General features: G+C 42.8%; 1 protein-coding gene across 1 annotated transcript; it reads right to left on the bottom strand.

Moving 5' to 3' along the window:
- Nucleotides 1-2231: 2231 nt before the first annotated feature.
- On the bottom strand, nt 2232-16053 carry snrpg (small nuclear ribonucleoprotein polypeptide G). Its single transcript, XM_063056929.1, has 4 exons — nt 15947-16053; nt 13511-13533; nt 12549-12673; nt 2232-8175 (listed from the first exon to the last, which is right to left on the bottom strand). Exons 1-4 carry the CDS (start codon nt 15976-15978, stop codon nt 8125-8127), a joined length of 231 nt encoding a protein of 76 aa, XP_062912999.1. The 5' UTR covers nt 15979-16053; the 3' UTR covers nt 2232-8124.
- Between the last annotated feature and the right edge of the window lie 7295 nt (nt 16054-23348).

Here is a 23348-nt window from a genome sequence, read left to right as displayed (position 1 = left end):
AAATATTAGAAAAGTAGGTACTGTTGTAGGAAGTCAAGCTGTGCATCAAAGGTTCACATTTACTGATTTTAATGATGTTGATTAATAGAAAAAAAATTGGGCAAGATACCACGGCAAACTCTTCTATGTTTCTGAGGACATAAGGTGCTGTTTGGAATCTCATCCTAGAATGGTTCCACGCACCAGAAGTACATAAGGATCTACTCTCAAACAGTGTAGGATCTTGTCCGTACCACATTGGAATGTCAGTCAAGATATTTGAGCTTAAGTCTCTGAAGTGGAACCTGAACCCAAACCTCCAGAGTCACAGTGGTTCCAAAGTAAATGATACTCTGGACAGGATCGTTCCAATAGCTCAGAGGTAATGAAACTCGAACAATATTTTAACCAAATAAGTAATAAATAGTATGGCAAAGAACTTACTTCTTACAGCTCAACGTATCTGAACCTATCTAAATATTAAGTTGTACTGCAGCAAGCTCTCATTTGTAATTCTTAGACTTGCGAGCAGTGTGACATAAATTATTGAGCTCATCCCAACTTCTATATATTAATAAAATTGTAACAATTTGAAGAACATTAAAAACTTGGTCATCAGGCTGGAACTGACAGGGTAGTTAATCAGATATGCTAGTTAATGAAGAAACAGCCCTGGCTGATGCTGGCTCCCTGTTGCTGCAGCTCTCATCCACATGAAAGGCTAGTTACTAATTCTGCTTGATTGCAAAGCTCCTGTCAGCCCCTAGTTGTGTTATGCTGCCATCTAGTGGAGTGATTTCTTTTCCTTTTTGTTTCAGCCTCCATCATCTCCTCCTGCAGGGTACGATTGCAGGAATCCTGCCATGTATCCAGTGGCTACAAGAATGGGAAGGGAGTGGTCACCCTCTTGAGCCTATTCTGCCATCTTGGCCGATCACTGACCCAATTCTATACACTTTCCCTTTTCCCCATATTCCCTAAGATAAAAATCAACCACCCTCCGATGTAAACTTATCAGGCCTAGCATGGATTTCGATTTGCGGACGGAAGCTCCAAACCTTTTCCAGGTACAAGTTGAAATTTCACAGGGACATCATGAAAATGGTAGTGTATGTTTGGAATGAGCTGCCAGATACCGTGGTTGAGGCAGGCCCAGCAGCAACATTTAGAAGCCATCTAGGTAAGCACATGGACGGAAGTTTAGAAGGCTCTGGGCCAAATGTGGGCAGATGGGTCTGGCTCACTGAACAACACAGTCAGCATGGAGCAAGAAAGAAATGGGCTGAAAGGACTGTTTCCGTCTTTCTACGACTTTAAGCGTTTCATAGCTCTGCCTCAAAATGACTACTGTCTGCAAGTTATAAGGCCTCTTGAGCAAATCATACTCAAGAGAAAGCCTATCTTCTGCCCTCCTTTATTTCGAGTCTAATTGCCTTATTAATGCCTTATGTATTTATTTTTTTAACATTTTGTTTTAACTGTTTGATCTAATTGAAGGGTATTGGAAATCACTGCTATGCTATCAGATAGAGGTGCACTATTATCCATTGGAGCCAGGATATTTCAGACTGGTATTGCTTAAAAATCGCACTAACCATGAATCATATCACTCTAAACTTTCCAGTACAGTGGTTGAAATTTACCAATATTCTGTCAGACATACCAATCTGATTCTTTGCATTATTCTGTGATTTTCTGTCCTTTTGATGAAACTGAATTTGAAAGCGAATAGAAAATATTCAAAAAATGCAGCTTCATTTGCTATGTTTCAATGGTTGTGCTGTTCCCCACATTAGGCCCGACTGTAAGGTTAGATCACATGGTTAGCCAGCAAATCGGAGCTCTCTGAGTGTCCTAGCTTTTTCGATATTTTCAGGAGCGGACTGGAAGATTTGCACCTTCAGAGTGCAGCCTTGTGGACGATCCAATTCCTTGTCAGTGTCACCAGCTGAAACGTCGTGGGAGATCAGAACACTGAGGCATCAAATGCGGCTGTCGGAGGCCTCTGCATTTGAGTTGGGGGAACTCAAAATAAAGTGACTCTGCAGACTGTAACACTGAAACAGTGAGCTGTTGGGTCTCCCCCTCTTGCTGTGGCGAGAGATATCTCGTGTGTGTGTGTGTGTGAGTGACAGAGTGAGTGAGTGAGTGAGTGAGAGAGATTTTGAGAGATAAGACATATCTGCATTTGGAAAGACAAGGACTGGTAAGGGATAGGCAACATGGCTTTGTGTGGGATATTGTGTCACACAATTTCAGAATCAGAACCAGGTTTAATATCACCAGCTTACATCATGAAATTTGTTGTCTTTACGGCAGCAATACAATGCAATACATAATAACAGAGAAAAAAATCTGAATTTCAGTAAATATATACACATATATTTTAAATAGTCACATTAAATAAATAATGCAAAAATTTTTAAAAAAAATAGTAGTAAGATAATGAAGAAGTCACTTGACACATTTGCCTTAACCAGTTAGGCTACTGAGTACAAGGGTTGGAGCATCATCTAATAGCTGTACAGAACATTGGTGAGAGCACATTTGGTGCATTGTGTGCACTTCTGGTTACCCAGATACAGGAAGAATGTCCTTAAGCTCTAAAGGATGCAGAAAAGATTCACAGGGAGGTTGGCAGGACTAGATAATTTGAGTTACAATGAGAGACTGGATAGGCTGGGGCTTTTTTTTTTTACTCCCGCCATCTGTCTTATCTTGTGAAAGGGAGAATCTTACAGAGGGATATAAAATCATGAGGGGCGTAGAAAAGGTGAACTATCTGCCTTTTCACCAGGAAAGGGGAGTCACAAAACTTGAGGGCATTGGTTTAAGTCGAGAGGGGAAATATGTAAAGGGGATCTGAGAGGCAAGCTTTTTCAGAGGGTTTCGGATATTTGGCACAAGTTGTCAAAGGAAGTGACAGAGGTGGGTGCAATACTATATATTTCAACAAATATATGGCGAGGAAATGTTTAGAGAGACGTGAGCAAAGTGCAGGCAAAGAGGACTAGCTTATACAGGCAACTAGGTCGGCATGGTTAAGTTATGCCAAAGGGCCTGTTTCTTGTGATGTAATTCTAAGACAACTTGGCCTTTTGCTAATTTTGAAATGCAGTTCCAAAGATAGCACCGGCAACGATTGAATGTGGTATCACCACTTGGCTCAATTCCTTCCTGGAGTGAATGCCTCTCATTCTTTCTCTCACTAAGCTTTCCTTCACTTATGGTACAATATAAAATTAATTTGCAACCGCAGCCTTGAAACTGATCTTCAAAGTGTATCTTTGATCCTGCATATTTTATCTATTGTTTCCCAAATCAGCATGTCTAGGTTCAAAAAAGTATGTGAGCCTCTGGGACAATGCCTTCGATAAAAGCTATTTGGAGTCAGGTGAATTGAGATTGGAGGTGTGGGTTGTAGAGGTGCCCCGCCCTATAAAAAGGTCAAAGTCAAGTTACTGACAGAGCATGTTCTTCTCAAGAAAGATCTGTTTATGCGCACCATTCCTTGATCGAAACAACTTTCAAAGGATCTTAGAATTGTAGAAATGTATGAAGCTGAGTATTCATCAGTCCACAGTAAGATAAATTGTTTACAAATGGAGGAAATTTAGTACTGTTGCTTTGCTCTCTAGGACTGGGCATCCTGCAAGGATCACACCAAGAGCAAAACGTGCATTGCTGAAGGAGGTGAAATAGAACCCAAGGGTAACAGCAAAAGACCTGCAGAAACCTCTAGAACTTGCTAAAGTCTCTGTTCATGTGCCCACTATAAGAAAAACACCAAACAAAAATAGTGTTCATAGAAGGACACCATGGAGGAAACAACTGCTCTCCAAAACATTGCTGCACGTCTCAAACTTGCAAAAGGCCACCAGCATGTTTCACTGCATTTCTGGGACAATGTTCTGTGGACAGATGGAACAAAAGTTCAACTTTTTTGGCAGAAATGCACACCGCTGTTTGGAGGAAAAAGGGCACTGCACACCAACACAAAAACCTCATCCCACCTTTAAAGCACGGTGGAAGCAGCATCACAGTTTGGGGCTGCTTTGCTGCCTCAGGACCTGGACAGCTTGCAATCGTCGAGGGAACAATGAGTTCAAAATTGTGTCAAGACATTTTACAGGAAAATGTCAGGTTAGAGGTCCACCACAGCTTAATAGAAGTTAGATGATGCAACAAGACAATGATCCGAAACACAAGAGTAAATCAACAACAGAATGGTTTAAAAAGAAGATTCGTGTTTTGGGATGGCCAAGTCAGAGTCCAGACCTTAACCCAATTGAGATGTTGTGGCATTGACCTGAAGAGGACTGTTCGTGCAAGGTATCCCAGAAATATTAATGAACTGGAGAAGTTTTGTACAGAGGAATGGTCTAAAATTCCTCCTTGCTGTTTTGCAAGTCTGATCAGCAGCTACAGGAAATGTTTGGTGGAGGTTATTGCTGCTAAAGTAGGTTCGACCAGCTATTAAATACTAAGGTTCACATACTTTTTCCAGGCAGAACTGTGAATGATTAAACAATGTGTTCAATAGAGATATAAAAAGTACAATTGTTAGTGTGTTATTAGTTTAAGCAGACTGTGTTTGTCTATTATTGTGACTTAGATGAAGATAAGAGCACATTTTATGAGTAATTAATGCAGAAAACCAGGCAATTGCGAAAGGTTCACAAACCTTTTCTTGCAAATGTAGAACAGATTAAAAAAATTGGCAGTTGCAAAAAAAAAAAGATACTTGAGGAATTCAGCAAGTCAGACAACACCTGTGCAGTGAAATGGACGACTGATATTTTGGCCTGAGACCTTTCATCTGGACTGGAACAATTTTAAAATTTAGAATATTTGTTAAACAGATAAGCAGCCCACTCTCACATACTTGAGCACAGTTCTCCGGAAATGGACCAGATGACTTTTTCTAGACTAATCCCCAAGCGACTCTGAAAATGTCCTGGTCTGGTTTTCAGGCCTGCTGCACTGCTTAACTGTAGTATATATGATTCCTTACTTCAAAGCAAGAAAGACTCACCTCTGCGAGGGTATATGGTCTTCAAAATTTGATTATCACACTTCCTTTAACAAGCTCCTTAAAATCATATTCTCTTGAACAAACTTTTGGGGCTCAAGCATTAAATGTTGTTTTGTGTTGTGGAAAGTATTAAGCTGTTACAAATGAAATATTTTACACATTATGGTAATTACGACTGCCACATTGTTGCTGTTAATAACTTGTAGTGAAGTGTATTTTGAGCAAGCGGCAAGCTCTTTATAATTATACCATCTTCACACGATTTTCCTCAACATTAGTTGCCTTCACTAAGTCACAAGATAAAAAAGATTACATCTCAATCCATGCTGAATAGCAACATTCAGTCTGCTGTTTTTTTGCGTACAATTAGGTTTGTTTTACATGCTGGAGCAATTACATCAAAATGGTACTCCATCTCGCCCCACTTTCAGCCTAATCTACAAAAGAGCTGAATCTATTTAGGCCACTCTGCCCCACCATTCTGATGGCCCCAGGCCTCAATTCCTACGAAAGTCACCATAGCCCTCAATTCTGTGTTTTAGAGTTATTTGCCACCTCTTTCAGTCAAAGTCAAAGTACACTTATTACCAAAGTATACCATTAAAAAAAACCATCAAACAGCCAACATACAGAAAAAAATTAAACCGTACAAACAAAAGCAAATAACTGAAGTTCATGGTCATGAAGCAGTCATCACTGCAGTCTTAGCTCAGAGTCTAGCAAACCCCTGGGAGCAGCGAGCTAAGGTCAGCTGGCCTGTCTCTTGCCTCCAGCCCCGACACCAATGCTTTTCTTTCACAATGTCCACGGTGGAGAGTTTGATATCACTACTTGGTCTGAGAAAATGCTACCCTCCTTAGTTAGACTGCCCCCTTATCTTACAACTATGCCCACTCAGCAAAGACTCACTCACCAGTGACAACATCAACTGTGTCATGCCCCATTAAGATCTATCTATTTTAATGAGATTGCCCAATTCTTCTGAACTCCTAAAAAAAATACCCACTCAGCTGCTTCAGCCACTTATAGGACCACCCTCTCATCTGCCTAGTGATCTACTTGGGCTGTCTCTAATGCTAGGATACCCTTTAAATAAGGTGATCAAAACTGTCAACAGTTCTCTAAGTGGGACCTCACCAAAACCCCGTGCAATTTGTAACGCTTCTCTATTTCTAATTTCCACCCCCCCCCGCAATAAATGCCAATGCACCACTTCCCTTCCTTGCTGCATCTGCCTGTTAAATACCTCATTTATTCTCAGGAACAACAAAATGGTCACAGACCACAAGGGCACACGACAGCCTAGAACACGCTATCAAATGAACATCTTGACTTCTCAAGTTGTCCCAAAATAAGAAGTTGCAATTTGGAAATGCAGATGATCCAACTGCCTCCAGTCTTCTCAAACTGTAAAAGTGGAGTTACAAACCAAAAGATGCAATATACCAATTCTTCTAGTACAAAAATAAAACAATTAAGATTCACCAGACTGATTTCTGTTTTTGGAAGAACTGTCACAAGTAGAAATTAAGCAGATTGGGTCTATACTCTCCAAAGGTTAGGAGAGTTAGAAACAAACAAAAGCAAAAACCCCTGATTGGGATATTCAGGGATTATGAGCTCAAGATAAGGAATTGGCCTTTCAGAATTGATAAGAAAGTTCTGCACTCAGGACTCAGAATGCTGTGGAGGACAAACAACAAATGGATAGGCCAACCAGCAATGGTGATAGTAGATTTCTTTCTGAAAAGTTGAATTGATTTTTTTCATCAGATTACTAATTGGACTATCATGGCTTACTAGTGTACAGAGCCTCTTGAGTTTCTATGTCCCCAGGAATGGATTCAACAGCAACAGTTTACAGAGTCAGAAATGCAATTTTTGGGCCCCTTATTTAAGAAGGGATGTGTTAGCATTGGATGTCCAGAGGTTCACAAGAAAGATCCTGGGAATGAAAGTGCTATGGGGAGTGGGCCAGAACTGAATGGAACAGATTCAGAATACAAGGATTTCCCTTTAGAAAAGATTTGAGGAGTAATCTCTTTAGCCCGAGGGTGATGAATCCATGGAGGATATTAGTGGGTATATTTAAAGTGTAGGTTAATAGGTTATTGATTAGTAAGGCTGTTAAAGATTATGGGGAGAAGACAGAATAACAGGGTTGAGAAGGATAATAGATCTGCCATGATGGAATGGCAAAGCAAACTTGGACCGAATGCCAAATTTTGCTCCTATGGTCTAATTTTTTTTTATATTTATTGAGATAAAGAGTGGAATAGGCCCTTTTGGCCCTTCAAGCCATACCGCCCAGCAATCCCCCAATTTAACCATAGCCTAATCATGGGACAATTTACAATGAGCAATTAACCTGCCAACTGGTACATCTTTGGACTACGGGAGGAATGTGGAGCACCTGGAGGAATCCCACGTCATCACCAGAACTTATGAACTCCTTACAGGCAGTAAAGGGAATTGAACTTGGGTCACCTGGACTGTAAAGCTTACTGTGCCATGCACTCAAGAGTACAGACTTTTAGATTCCATGCAGCTGCTCATTGAGAGTCGAACCTTGTGCTATTCACTGGAGATGTCGGTAAGGTCATAGCACCACACTTTTCTGGGCAGATCTTCGCTTCCATTCTGGTTCCCTGGTTACGATTAGGGCAACATCATAGCAAATACTGATTCTTTGCATTAGGCCCCAATGTCAATAGTTTTATCCTTGGGTTGAGAGAGGAGTTCTGAAAGTAAGTAGTTCCAATTATTGTCACACAAGGATTATTTACCAGAGGACAATGAAACGAAGTCACCAGCAATTGGCAGATTATTTGGGATTCATCTGAGATTAATATACATGAAAACAATGGAGATGAAAGCAACTGATCCAATCCTTTTCATACAAAAACACTTATTTAATGTTCTTTAGCTACTTGTCAAAGTACAAATTCCAAACTGTTCACAAAAGTGAATCCTGAATATTGGGCCTTTATAAAGTTAGCTGCAGGTGCCTTTCCACCTCGTGACAAGAAAAATTCAATGCTTCAAGTGCATGTTCAAAGCCATCTTTGTAGAGTGTCGTCTCCGCTAATTCAGAAATGGTGATGTCTTCACTATACTCTTTCTAAAGCTTCAAGCATGATAATGCTGTTTCCTCTAATCACCTAATGAAGAGAATTTAAAGACAAAAGTTAAAACTCACTGGAAGGATAAACTCAAGTTACTGCTGGAATGTGCACTGTGGAAGAAGGATGCTGGACTCCTGATCAAAATATTTTGGGTCAGATTTGCTAATCATGTTACAGAGAGCCTCAGATTGGAAATGCATCTGCATCACAGATATATGGGAACGCTGAAAGACAATTTCATTACTCTGACCACAGACACACTTGTATTAAACGAGAAAGGTGGGAAATATGCTTTTGATATCACAGGTTATTTCAAAACAGAAAAGCCACCATTTGATAATATTCTTCTTTTGCAAAGCAGTATTAGTTCACGTTAAAGTGAGTTACAAAAATCTACAATAAAAAATAAACAGACCCAACATAAACATTTCATTATAGCAGATATAGTATATAACCTAGAACAGTACAGCCAATGACATCGTGCCAAAAGTAATTTAGCTAAAGATGCTTAATTAAACCAATTCTTTCTGCTTGCTCATGGCCCATATCCCAGCATTCATGCGCCTACCTGAGAAACTCAAATACCTTTATTGTTTCTAGCTCCCCCACCAACCATGGCAGTGCATTTCAGGCATCAATAAGAACTTTATGAAATAATTGGTCCTGCACATCTCCTCTGGAATTCCCCCCTCTAAATTAAAAGGATGCCATCTAGTATTAGACATTTTGACCCAGGAAGAGATACTGGCTGCTTGCTCTACAACTCTCATAATTTTATGAACTTCCAACAGATACAGCCAAAGATTTTTCTCTGTCTGAGGGGAACTTCCAATTAGCAGACAGCAAAGCATCTAGTAAAGTGGCAATCAATACTACCACTTCCCAGCAGAAACTTCAGCAGAAACATTGGTGCCAAGTGGAGTCTCAATCGACTTTGTCAAAAATTTACCTCATATCATAAGACCATAAGACATAGGAGCAGAATTAGGTCATTCCATCATGGTTAATTAATTATTCCTCTCAAACCCATCCTCCTGCCTTTTCTCCATAATCTTTCACACCTTGACTAACCAAGAACCTATCACCCTCTGCTTGAAATATACTCAATGCCTTCGCCTCCATAGCCCATAGTAATAAATTCCACAGATTCACCACCCTCTGGCTGAAGAAATTCCTTCTCATCTCTGTTCTAAATGGACGTCCTTTTATTGTGAGGCTGTGCCCTCTGACCCTGGAACTACCAAGAACTGCTGATATTAGTATCACAAATGTTCTAAATGCACAGTTTTGGTCATTAGAGTTACAAAATGTTACACCCTTATTGAGATAAGAGCATGACAACATATTCACTTATTTCAGTTAAAGCCCAGATTTTCATTTAAAGTGACATTGGCTTTCATTCCCAGTCGTTTAAAAACTTCTCTACAACTTCAACTTGCAAGCAAGGGATGGTCAGAACAGAGTACAGAACTGTCTCAATGACTAATTAGCTTAAGATGAAGCTTCTAATGGGTTAAATTAATTCACTGTGATAAGTTCTCAAGTATAGGCAGGGAGGAACAAATGAGGTACTTATGGAGTATAAGAAATGTAAGAGAACACTTGAGAAAGAAATCGGGGGCGGGGGCGGGGGGGCTAAAAGAAGGCTTGAGGTTGATCTAGCTGACATGGTGAAGGAGAATCCCAAGGGATTCTACAGCTAGTTAAGAGCAAAAGGATTGCAGAGACAAAATTGATCCTTTAGAAGATCAGAATGTTAATCCATGTATGGAGCCAAGAGGTGGGAGAGACCTTCAATGGACTTCTTGCGTCTGTATTTACTCTGGAGATGGACACAGAGTCTATAGAAGTGAGGCAAAGCAGCACCAGGGTCATGGATCCTGTACAGATTACAGAGGAGGAAGTGTTTGCTATCTTGAGGCAAATTAGGGTAGATAAATTCCCAAGACCTGACAAGGGGTTCCCTCAGACCCTGTGGGAGGCAAGTGCAGAAATTACAGGGGCTCTGTCAGAGACATTTAAATTATACTTAGCGACAGGTGAGGTACCAGAGGACTGAAAGATAGCTAATGTTGTTCCACTGTTTAGGAAAGGCTCGACGAATAAACCAGGAAATTGTCGGCTGGTGAGCCTGCAGTCAGTAGTGGGAAAGTCACCAGAAGGTATTCTAAGGGACCGGATACATGAGTATTTGGACAGACAGGGACTGATTAGGGATAGTCAGCGTGGCTTTGTGTGTGGTAGGTTGTGTCTAACCAATCATGTAGAGTTTGGCATGGAAATTACCCGGAAAGTTGATGACGACAAGGCAGTGGATGTTGCCTGCACACGGACTTTAGCAAGGCGTTTGACGAGGTCCCGCATGGGAGGTTGCTCAAGAAGGTTCAGACACTCGACATTCAAGACGAAGTAGAAAATTGGATGAGACATTAGCTCTATGTGAGAAGCCAGAGAGTAGTAGTAGGTGGTTCCCTCTGACTGGAGGCCTGTGACTAGTGGAATGACACAGGGAACGGTGAAAGATCTATTGTTTGTCATCTATATCAATGGTCTGGATGATAATGTGGTTAACTGGATCAGCAAATTTGCTGATGAGACCAAGATTGGGAGTACAGTAGACAGTGAGGAAGACTATCAGAGCTTGCAGCAGGATCTGGACCAGCTGGAAAAATAGGCAGAGGAAATTTAAGGCAGTCAAGTAAAAGGTGTTACATATCGTTAGGACCAAACAGGGTAGGTCTTACACAGTGAACGGTAGGGCACTGAGGAATGCGGCAGAACAAAGGGATCTGGGAATACAGGTCCATAATTCATTGTAAGTGTAGATAGATAGGGTTGTACAGAAATCTTCTGGCATATTGGCATTCATAAATCGAAGTATTGCGTACAGGCAATGGGATATTATGCAACACACATCAAAGTTGCTGGTGAATGCAGCAGGCCAGGCAGCATCTCTAGGAAGAGGTACAGTCGATGTTTTGGGCCAAGACCCTTCGTCAGGATGAACTGAAAGAAGAGCTAGTAAGAGATTTGAAAGTGGGAGGGGGAGGGGGAGATCCAAAATGATAGGAGAAGACAGGAGGGGGAGGGATGGAGCCAAGAGCTGGACAGGTGATTGGAAAAAGGGATATGAGAGGATCATGGGACAGGAGGCCTAGGGAAAAAGAAAAGGGGGGGGGGAAACCCAGAGGATGGGCAAGGGGTATAGTCAGAGGGACAGAGGGAGAAAAAGAATGTGTGTATATAAATAGATAACGGATGGGGTATGAGGGGGAGGTGGTGCATTAGCGGAAGTTTGAGAAGTTAATGTTCATGCCATCAGGTTGGAGGCTACCCAGACGGAATGTAAGGTGTTGCTCCTCCAACTTGAGTGTGGCAGGGGAGGCCGTGGATAGACATATCAGAATGGGAATGGGACGTGGAATTAAAATGTGTGGCCACTGAGATATCCTGCTTTCTCTGGTGGACAGAGCTTAGGTGTTCAGTGAAATAATCTCCCAGCCTGCGTTGGGTTGCGCCAATATAAAGGCGGCCAGATTGGGAGCACCGGACGCAGTATATCACCCCAGCTGACTCACAGGTGAAGTGTCGCCTCACCTGGAAGGACTGTCTGGGGCCCTGAATGGTGGTGAGGGAGGAAGTGTAAGGGCATGTGTAGCAGTTGTTCCGCTTACAAGGATAAGTGCCAGGAGGGAGATTGGTGGGGAGGGATGGGGGGGGGGAAACGAATGGACAAGGGAGTCACGTAGGGAGTGATCCCTGCGGAAAACTGGGGGGGGGGGGAGGGAAAGATGTGCTTAGTGGTGGGATCCCGTTAGAGGTGGCGGAAGTTACGGAGAATTATATGTTGGACCCAGAGGCTGGTGGGGTGGTAGGTGAGGACAAGGGGAATTATGTTGAAGTTGTATAAGATGTTGTTGAGGCCTAATTTGAGTATTGTGTGCAGTTTTGGTCACCTACCTACTGGAAAGATGTACATAGGTTGAAAGAGTACAGAGGTAATTTACAAGGATGTTGCTGGGACTGGAGGACCCGAGTCATAAGGAAAGATTGATTAGGTTTGGACTTTATTACCTGGAACACAGAAAATTGAGGGGAGATTTGAGAGTGATGTACAGAATTATGAGGAGCATCGACAGGGTAAATGAAAGCATGCTTTTTCCACCGAGGTTGGGTGGAACTGCAACTAGAGGTCATGGGTGAAAGGTGAAATGTTTCAAGGGAACATGAGGGGTAACTTCTGCACTCAAAGTGTCACTTGAGTGTGGAACGAGCTGGCAGCACAGGTGGTGCATGTGAGCTTGATGTCAATGTTTTAAGAGAAGTTTGGATAGACACATGAATGGGAGGGTTATAGTCCGAAGGGCTTGCTTCCGTACTGCACTTTTCAATGATTCAAAGTAACTTACCACCATGCCAATGTTATTCTGCTGGCCACCGGGTGCCATCTCCACAGATTCATCCACCACAAGATTCATGAAGGGGTCAAAACCACGTAGAATTCCTTGCACGTGCCTTCCACCATTCAGCTTTACTGAATAACAGAACAAAAGCTTTTTGAAACCTGCATCAAAAACTCTTACTTTTGTAGTAAGCTTCAACTGATGTGGGATGAATCACTGACAGAAAGTGGGCTTCTAATGTAGGACCCCACAAGAAACAAATAGACAACAATCCTAAAGTCAGATCACATTTCCCACCATTTCAATTTATCAAGAATGAGGCAAAGCACTTTCTGAACAGTATTTTGCAGATTTTCAAAAGAATAAAGGGACCAAGAATAACATTTACAGACGGACAGAAAAAGTATCACCGTCTTCCTGACTTCACAGAAGTCCAGATATCCAAGCCTTCCCTCCAGAATAAAACAATCTAACTTGTTACAATGGCGCAGAGCACACAATGATGCAAGTTTAGTGCCAACACAGTGCAAGAGTGGGTGACATGAACTATGTATGCAAATTCTTGTCGTTATATCATTACAGATTTGCAGGATTTTTAATTTGAAAGGATTACTTAATTATCATATACATTAAATTTGAATTAACTTACAACTTGGTAGGCAGAAAATTTTACTAGAGGCTCAGTCGTTTTAAAATATTTTGTGGGATGCAAAATGCCCATTCTGAAAAACGTCACCACTCCAGATGCATTTGAGCCTGCAGTAGCTCAACATTCAATCCTGATCTACCACAAAAAATGGCAACATTAATTCATCTAGCACGGCTTATTCAAAACAGACTTTACTGCGTATTTTCCCAGTTTTGACAGTTATGCACTGCTCTACACAGAGTTCCGGTTTTGTATATGATAATCCTCCTCCATGAGGCACTTCACAGTTCCTTGCATGCAAACGTAATTCAAAACTCACGTGACAACTTCTTGTCCATGAACCTAGAAAAGCAGAGATGTTGAGGTTAATAACATGCTCAAGCTCAGTACAGCATTAATTCAAGACTCCTTAAATCAATATTGACTCTAAAACATAAGAATCTCCAGTTACACACACCTATTGGAAGGAAATAGTACAAAATTTGTACATATTAAAGAAAACGTGTGCCATTCAATTCTAATGTAAATGTTCACAAAGGAAGCTCAATTGCCTGTCTCACAACACGCTGGAGGAACTCAACAGGTCGGGCAGCATCCGTGGAAAAGATCGGTCGACATTTCGGGCTGGAACCCTTGGTCAGGACTCAAACGAAGGGTTCCGGCCCGAAACGTCAACCGATCTTTTCCACGGATGCTGCCCGCCCTGCTGAGTTCCTCCAGCGTGTTGTGAGTGTTGCTTTGACCCCAGCATCTGCAGATTATTTTGTGTTTTCAATTGCCTGTCTACTTGCATTGCCTCAAGAAGGCAACATCCAAGGATCCCCACTACACACACTGTGCTATTTTCTCACAGCCACCATCAGGCTGAAGCTACAGACGCCTGAAACCCCACACCACCGTCCAAGGACAGCTACTTCCCTTCAACTACGTAGCTCTTCAACCAACTGGCAAAATCCTAAATTACTACCATGACCATTTTGAATTAAAATGGACTTTTTATTTATTCTACTTGCACTCATTCTTGTAAACATTGTTTAATTTGTGCTTCTCTTGTGACTGCAGCTTTGTGCTATGTGCTGTGTTGCCACTGCAGGCCAGTATTTATAGCAACTTTGTATATGCGGACTTTGTGCACATAACAAATTTAACTTTGATTGTTGACGCACCATTTAACAGATTTAAAGTAGTGGACATGGCCCAACCCTTCACTGATAAAGGCCTCCCTACCACTGAGCACATCCACACGCAGTGTTGTTGCAGGAAAACAGCTTCCATCATCAGGGACCCCAACCACCTAGATCCTGCACTGTTTCACTGCTGCCACCAGGAAGTTGGTACAGGAACCTTAGGACTCACACCACCAGGTTTAGGAACAGTTACTACCCCTCGACCATCAGGCTCTTGAACCAGTGGGGATAACTTACGGCATCACTGAACTGTTCCAACAATCAATGGCCTCACTTTCAAGTACTCCTCATCTCATATTTATTCAACCATCACACAAAACAAAATGCTGAAGCGACTCGGCAGGCCAGACAGCATCTATGGGAAAGTGTAAACAGACGATGTTTCAGGACGAGACCCTTCATCAGAATTTGAATTACATTGTTCTGATGAAGGTTCTTGGTCCGAAACGTTGATTGTTTACTCTTTTCTATAGACACTGCCTGAGTTCCTCCAGCATTTTGTGTGTTGCTTGGATTTCCAACATCTACAGATTTTCTCCTGTTTGTTCTTGATATTTATTGTTAATTTATTATTATTTTCTTTCTTTCTGTATTTGCAGTTTGTTGTCTCTTGCAGACTCTTTGTCCAGACTTCCATTGATTCTATTATGGTTAATGGATTTGTTGAGTATGCCCACCAGAAAATGAATGGCAGGGTTGTATATGGAAACATGTATATACTTTGAAGTTTGATTAGAAGTTAAAATGATGTCTAGGGCTACGAGTCAAAAATAAAATCTGAAACCAAATGTAAAATTTGTAGGTCCAACAGCACCTGTAATAAATAAAAATAATCTGCTTCATCTATTCTAATGAAGAGTCTTAGCTAAGACGTCAACTATTTCCCTCCATAGATGCTGCCTGACCTGCTAAGTTCCTCTAGCACTCGTCTGTTTTGCACAAGATTTCCAGCAAATACAGAGCCATTTACTGTTTATAATGATTTACTTTTCTCTGTTCAATGGTGACGGATCTATTTGACGCCTGTGCTTACAGAGTGCACGCCGCTTCTATAACTGGAGAGTGGGAGAGTGTACCCCAAATGCACGGGCTAAGCTGCTCTAAAGCTTATTTCCTCCACTCTCTTTCCCGAGAGCTGAGGGGATGAGCCCATAACGAAGGGGGGGGGGCGCTCAGGAAGAAGCCGGTCGGCGGAGGGTAGTTATTGCTAGGGTGCGGATGTGGATCAGAAGCACCGGCGCAAACTGGGGAGCTGCCAGCTGCGGATTCAAGGCCTGCGGTACCATCATCAGGCCACCCTGAGGGAATTCCCTTCCTCCCCACCTCCCCTCCCTCGACCTGTCCAGCCGTTCTGCTCACATGGAGAGACGTACAAGCCCCTGAGTAACCCCCCTCCTCTCAACCCGCGGGCCCCCACATGTATGGGCCTACAAGCCCACACCGCCTTCATGCCCCACAGGCGGGTGCCGCGCCTCCAGTGAACGCTAGAGCTGAGCAGAGACTTAACGAGGGCCCCAGCTATTACTTCCTCCCTCCGTATCCTCTCGATCCCGCTCCCCCGGACTCACTTCTTCAACTCGGGCGGGTGCGCTTTGCTCATTTTCCTCTCGCTACTCGCGCTTCGATCCTTCACTGACGGTCGCGCTCCAACTGACGTCAAAAACTCGGCGCAGACTCTCTCCGTCATTGACTAACGGCCAGAGCTCGGCAACCCTGTCCAATCAGTTGGCAGCATTACTCACCGCCCAACCAATAGGATTTCAGTGCAGAACCGCCGGTCATCCAGTGGAATGAAGGGCAAAATATTAGCTCCTACAAATGCTGCCTCTTATTGAATGTTTTCTCCTGTTTGTCGTTGTATTTCAGTTTGCTAAAATCTGTAGGTTTTATTTTAATTCGTCCAACAGATTGCTTGCTACTTTTCCAACCAATCAGTTCTATGCGCTCCCCCAGCGTGTCCAATCATCTCACAGGACCTGTGCGGCTCCGTCCAATCAACTGCAGGCATCAGCTGCCACCATTGCCACGGAGATACAGATGCTAGGATCTGGTGCAAAATGCAAACAGCTGGGGGAACTCAGGGGTCAGATAGGTTTTGTGGAGTATTTGGGATGGTTGAGCCTTCACAGATGCTGAAAGAGTTCCTCCAACATTCCTGCCTTTCCGTCTAATCAGCCCCTACCTCTGTTTCTCCTTTCACAGACGTAGCCTGATTTGCAGAGTGTTTGCAGCATTTTCTGTTTTTATCTCATATCTCTGGTATCTACAATTGTTCTTATTTTCATTCAGTTATAGACTTTGGTGAGGTCACATTTGGAGCATTGTGTTCTGTTTTGGCGCCGTGATTTAGGCAATATGCCAGCAAGCTGGAACGAGTGCAGAGGAGATTTATGAAGATGTTGCCAGGATTAGAGTCACAAACACGAGAAAATCTGCAGATGCTGGAAGTCCAAGGCTGGAGGAACTCAGGAGGCCAGGTCATATTATGGAAAAGAGTAAACAGCCAACCAACTGGAGGGAGTATTCAAGGACGTTTTCAACACCTCACTGTTACGGTCAGAAATTCCCACTTGCTTCAAAAGGGCAACAATTATACCAGTGCCCGAGAAGAGTAGCGTAAGCTATCTTTATAGTCCATTTGCACTCATATCGACTGTATGGCTAGGTATAGCTCAAATGCCAGGTATAAAATTTGCTGATGATACAATCATTTTTAGTAGAATCTCAGATGGAGACGAGAGGGCCTACAGGAGTGAGATATACCAGCTAGCTGAGTGGTGTCGCAGCAACAACCTTGCCCTTATCGTCCGGAAGAACAAAGAGCTGATTGCGGACTTCTGAGGAGTAAGACGAGGGTACATGAACCAATCCTCAGAGGGATCAAAAGTGGAGAGAGCAATTTAAAGTTCCTAGGTGTCAATATTTCTGAGGATCTAATCTTGTCCCAACATATCAATGCAGCTGTAAAGAAGGCATGACAGCAGCTATGTTTCATTAGGAGTTTGAGGAGTTTCGGCTTGTCACCTAGAACACACAAACTTCTATAGATGTACTGTGGAGAGCATTCTGACAGGCTGCATCACTGTCTGGTATGGGGGGGGGTGTGGGTGGGGGCGCTACTGCACAGGATCGAAAGAAGCTACAGAAAGTTGTCAAATTAGTCAGCTCCATCTTGGGTACTGGCCTCCATAGTATCCAAGACATCTTCAAGGAGCGGTGCCTCAGAAAGGCAACATCCATTATTAAGGATCCCCCATCACCCATGACATGCCCTCTTGTCATTGTTACCATTAGGAATGCCCTTTTCTCACTGTTACCATCAGGTAGGAGGTACAGAAGCCTGAAGGCACACACTCAGCAATTCAGGATTTGCTTCTTCCCCTTGGCCATCCCATTCCTAATTGGACATTGAATCTATGAACACTACCTCACTTTTTTATATTTCTGTTTTTGCACTATTTTTAATTTAACTAATTAATATACATATATACTTACTGTAATTTACATTTTTTCTATATTATTATGTATTGCATTGTACTGCTGCTTCTAAATTAACAAATTTCATGGCATATGCTGGTGATGTTAAACCTGATTCTAATGATTGATGGTGTCTGATTGGGTGCAGCAGGTGGCCTTTCGGATCTGGTGCTACTTTAATTTAGTTTTTTAAATTTAATTTTAAGGCACAATTAGGGTTTTGGACAATGGATAACAGAGCGACTATCTACCATCACCAGATACTGCTACAATACAGAGATCACCCCAAAACAAACCTTCCTGAAGATCTGCTGGTTAAATTGCACGACCTCCGCTTGCTGAGGCACTCAGGCCTGCAGTCCTCGGGGTCGCCTGATGCCGGTGGCCGGAGGTGGGGACATCGTGAGCGGTGTGCGAGGAAGCGGAAGCAAGGCGAGCGGGCAGGAGTCCATGCCAGGAAAAAAGCAAGCCCTAGCGGGCTGGGTCTCCCGTCCATTCTGCTCCCCAATGGATATTAAATTGGACTACATCCGACTCCAACGAAATACTTGGTGGGAGTACAGAAACGGACGGAATCCCGGCCGCTGCCATTCAGCTGTTTATGTAACAGTTTTCCCCCCAAGCCATCGGACTACCAACCTACTGCCCTCCGCTGTGCCTATTGTCTTGTTTATTACTTATTGTAATACCTGCACTTCTGTGTACTTTATGCAGTCCTGGGTAGGTCTGTAGTCTAGTGTAGTTTTTGTGTTGTTTTACGTAGCACCACGGTCCTGAAAAACATTGTCTCATTTTTACTGTGTACTGTACCAGCAGTTAGGGTCAAAAGGACAATAAAAAGTGACGACTTGAGTATCACAAAGTTGCTGATCTCCTGGCAATTTCATGGACAACGGAATTGACAGAGAATGGGGAAAAACAAAAAACATCCAGTGAGCAGCAGTTCTGGGCAAAAGCACCTTTTTGAAGAGAGAAGTCGATGGAGAACGGCCAAATTGGTTGAAGCTGACAGGAAGGTGACAGTAACTCAAGCAGCCATGTGCTAGAACAGTAGTGTGCAGAAGCACGTTTCTGAATGGACGGCACGTCGAACCAGAAGACCAAACTGGGTTCCACATCTGTACCTAACAAAATGGCCACTGAGTGTATGACTGCAGCTTACTGCACTGTTCTAAAAAGGCCCAACGAAAGCTAAAGGAACAGCACCTCATCTTTTTCCTGGACAAACTGCAGTCTTCTGAACTCAACGTCAAATTCCACAACTCAGGCTACTCAGTTTACCCACTGCATCAGAAATTATCCATCATCTGTAACAGAGTCTGTGTGTTATTTTTTCCACTCTTCTTTATCAGAGTCTGAAATGGCTCTGTATTCAAAGGGATGAAGCTACATCAGTGTTTGTAGTTACTCACCTGAAACAAACCAAGAATTTATTTTGGGAATATTAGGAAATATGGTTCATCTTGACAGCTGACTCAATTTATCAAAAGCAAAGTGATGCAAAGTGTTTCCAGGGGAAGTGATGAGGGTTATGGCTACTGACAGCTTCTGAAAGAAATTTATTGCAAAAGAATTGCAACCAGAGCAGATTTACGATGTGCATGAAACTTGACATGGTTACTGACAAGGACTTTCGCAATCCAGGCCAAATGACTTGGCGAAAGGGAGGAGGACACAAGTGCAAATGATTCTCAAGAACTCAAACACTGTGCAAGTTACAAGTGCTCATTGAAAGGAACTGAAAGTATTATTTAATTTTTTTTATTGAGATACAGTCCTTCAAGCCAGACCACCCAGCAATCCTGATTTAATCCTAGCCTAATCACAGCACAATTTACAATGACAAAATTAATCTACTGACCTGTATGTCTTTGGACCCAGAGCACCCACGCAGTCACAGGGAGAACATAGAAACATAGAAAATAGGTGCAGGAGTAGGCCATTCGGCCCTTCGAGCCTGCACCGCCATTTATTATGATCATGGCTGATCATCCAACTCAGAACCCAGCCTTCCCTCCATACCCCCTGACCCCTGTAGCCACAAGGGCCATATCTAACTTCCTTTTAAACATAGCTAATGAACTGGCCTCAACAGTTTGCTGTGGCAGAGAATTCCACAGATTCACCACTCTCTGTGTGAAGAAGTTTTTCCTAACCTCGGTCCTAAAAGGCTTCCCCTCTATCCTCAAACTGTGACCCCTCGTTCTAGACCTCCCCAACATCGGGAACAATCTTCCCGCATCTAGCCTGTCCAATCCCTTTAGGATCTTATACGTTTCAATCAGATCCCCCCTCAATCTTCTAAATTCCAACGAGTACAAGCCCAGTTCATCCAGTCTTTCTTCATATGAAAGACCTGCCATCCCAGGAATCAATCTGGTGAACCTTCTTTGTACTCCCTCTATGGCAAAGATGTCTTTCCTCAGATTAGGGGACCAAAACTGCACACAATACTCCAGGTGTGGTCTCACCAAGGCCTTGTACAACTGCAGTAGTACCTCCCTGCTCCTGTACTCGAATCCTCTCGCTATAAATGCCAGCATACCGTTCGCCTTTTTCACCGCCTGCTGTACCTGCATGCCCACTTTCAATGACTGGTGTATAATGACACCCAGGTCTCGTTGCACCTCCCCTTTTCCTAATCGGCCACCATTCAGATAATAATCTGTTTTCCTATTTTTGCCACCAAAGTGGATAACTTCACATTTATCCACATTAAATTGCATCTGCCATGAGTTTGCCCACTCACCCAACCTATCCAAGTCACCCTGCATCCTCTTAGCATCCTCCTCACTGCTAACACTGCCACCCAGCTTTGTGTCATCCGCAAACTTGGAGATGCTGCATTTAATTCCCTCATCCAAGTCATTAATATATATTGTAAACAACTGGGGTCCCAGCACTGAGCCTTGCGGTACCCCACTAGTCACCGCCTGCCATTCTGAACGTACAAACTCCTTGCAGGCAGCGGTGGGAATTGAACCCAGGTTGTCGTGCTGCCCCAAACTAATATGCTGGGGGAATATTTCATCCAGATACAAGCATGGGCGAGCTTGCTATCTGCCCTTTCGATGGTGGTGCAACAGTGGTCCGTATGTGTTTTAATAAACTTTTAACAACAAGAATTAAAACTAATGCTCCTGAGGCTTTTCAATGTGTCCTGCATTAATCATGGATGCATTCCCTTCTATTGCCCAATGTAATCAGAAGTCAGCTGCCACTTTAAGTGCATCCACCCACTCATCTTACATAAGGCAAGCAAAAGACATTGAAATCTTTAAAGGGTAAAGATTAGCTCTATTTGTCACAAGTATTTTGAAACATCGGAACTTACTGTGAAATGTGTCATTTGCATCAACAACCAACACAGTTCAAGGAGGTGCTGGAGCAGCCCGCAAGTGTTGCCATATTTTTAGCACCAATGTAGCATTGCTAACAACTGACCACCCCTACCTAGTACTAGTACCCCTAACTAGTACGGCTCTTGGAAAGTGGGAGGAAACTGAAGCACCTGAAGGAAACCCAGGTGGTCACAGCAAGAGCTCGCAAACTCTTTGCAGACAGCGATGGGAATTGAACCCCGATCTCCCAGTTGCTGGCATTCATCAGCCTGAAATATTAATCCATTTATCACTATCTGCAAAAATCGTCTGACCTGGTGACTGCTTACAGCATTTCATCTTTCTGTTAATGAGCTTCTAATTACGACAGTTGGGGAGGAGGTACAGGAGCCTGAAGACCTGCACAAGGAATAGGGTGGCACGGTAGTGTAGTGGTTAGCACAAGGCATTACAGTACCAGTGACCAGGGTTCAATTCCCACCACTGCCCGCAAGGAGTTTGTATATGGGTTTGCTCCAGGTGCTCTGGTTTCCTCCCACAGTCCAAAGACGTACCTGTTGACAAGTTAATTGTCCCTTGATTAGGCTAGGATTAAATCGGGGGTTGCTCTGTGGCATGGCTCGAATTCCGTGCTGTATCTCAATAAATGACTAAATTTGGGAAAACCTTCTTCCCCCACCATCAGATTTCTGAGTGGTCCACCTTTACTTTGCACAATATATTTATTTTGTCATTAATAGTAATTTTTATGTCTTTGCACTATACTGCTGCTGCAAATCAACAAATTTCATGACACAAGTGAGAGATTCTCCCTTGGATGATTAAAAGGTATACCAACAGGCATAATTCGGCAATTATCTGACTACTTTAATAAAATAATCCTGAAGGCAGGCTTGCATGTAAACATCAGGAATCTACAGAATGGGCACATATTTTTGTTATTTAAAAAAAGCACCAAGACACAAATAAAATAGCACTGAAGTCATGAAAACAATAAAAAAAATAAAAAACTAAAATGCTGGAAATACTCTGCCATTCAGGTAGCATCTGTGAAGTGAAAACAATTAATCGTTTATGTTGATAGCCTTTCCTCAAGATAGTGTGGAAAAGCCAACTCCTTGAAGTGTTATCTTCCGTTTCTCACACCAGATGCTGCTTGAACTGCTGAGTATTTCCAGTACTTGTTTCTGTACAAAGGCACGTGTAGCTGCTAATATCCCAAGGACTGGAGACGGTAGGAAGAAATACATCCTGATGTAAATACCATCCTGATTTCTATAGACCCATTCACAAACTCCAAGCATTCATCATTAGTGAAGTGACTATTGCCTTTTGTCATGTTGAAACAGCAGCAGCCAATTTATGCAAATCTGTTTCATTGATGTTGAATGAGGGTGAATATTGACGATGGGAAGACACTTGTTTTTGTGTGTTTTTTTTAGAAAACAAAATTATTCCCCCTCCAAACAAACAGAGTTAGTCCCAGTTTTATATCATGCCCAAGAATGACTCAATCTCAGTGCAGGCAAAAACTTCAAATTCATTATGTTAGCATGAGGAATTCTGCAGATGCTGGAAATTCAAGCAACACACAAAGTTGCTGGTGAACGCAGCAGGCCAGGCAGCATCTCTAGGAAGAGGTATAGTCGACGTTTCGGGCCGAGACTCTTCGTCAGGACCTGGTGAAGGGTCCTGACGAAGCGTCTCGGCCCGAAATTCATTATGTTGACAAGATCCAGATACTCAAAGGTGTAATACAATTCTACCCAACCATCTACAAATGACAGGAGAAAGAACAACAAATTAGTAAAATGGGAGAGCATTATGGATGAAATGTCTCTCCTATTGGTGCTCTTCGCCCATCTCACCTTCTCACCTTTTATAATCCAGCCGCACATCAGTTGCTTTACCCACCCGGTAATGTAGCCAGCAGTACGGTAGCATAGTTGTTAGTGTAACGATCAACAGCACCAGCAAACGCTGATCAGGTTCAATTCCTGCTGTTGCCTATAAGGAGCTTGTACATTCTCTGGACATGGTTAGGGGTAGAGAGTTGTGGGCATGCTACGTTGGTGTCGGAAGCATGGTGACACTTGTGGGCACAACCCTTGCTGATTGGATTTGATGCAAATCATAAGACACAGGCGCAAAA

Source organism: Mobula hypostoma, chromosome 8, assembly GCF_963921235.1.
Source record: "Mobula hypostoma chromosome 8, sMobHyp1.1, whole genome shotgun sequence".
NCBI classification, from domain to species: Eukaryota; Metazoa; Chordata; class Chondrichthyes; order Myliobatiformes; family Myliobatidae; genus Mobula; species Mobula hypostoma.
Note: the sequence above shows the minus strand (reverse complement) of the source record. Positions and strands in the feature narration are given on the sequence as shown.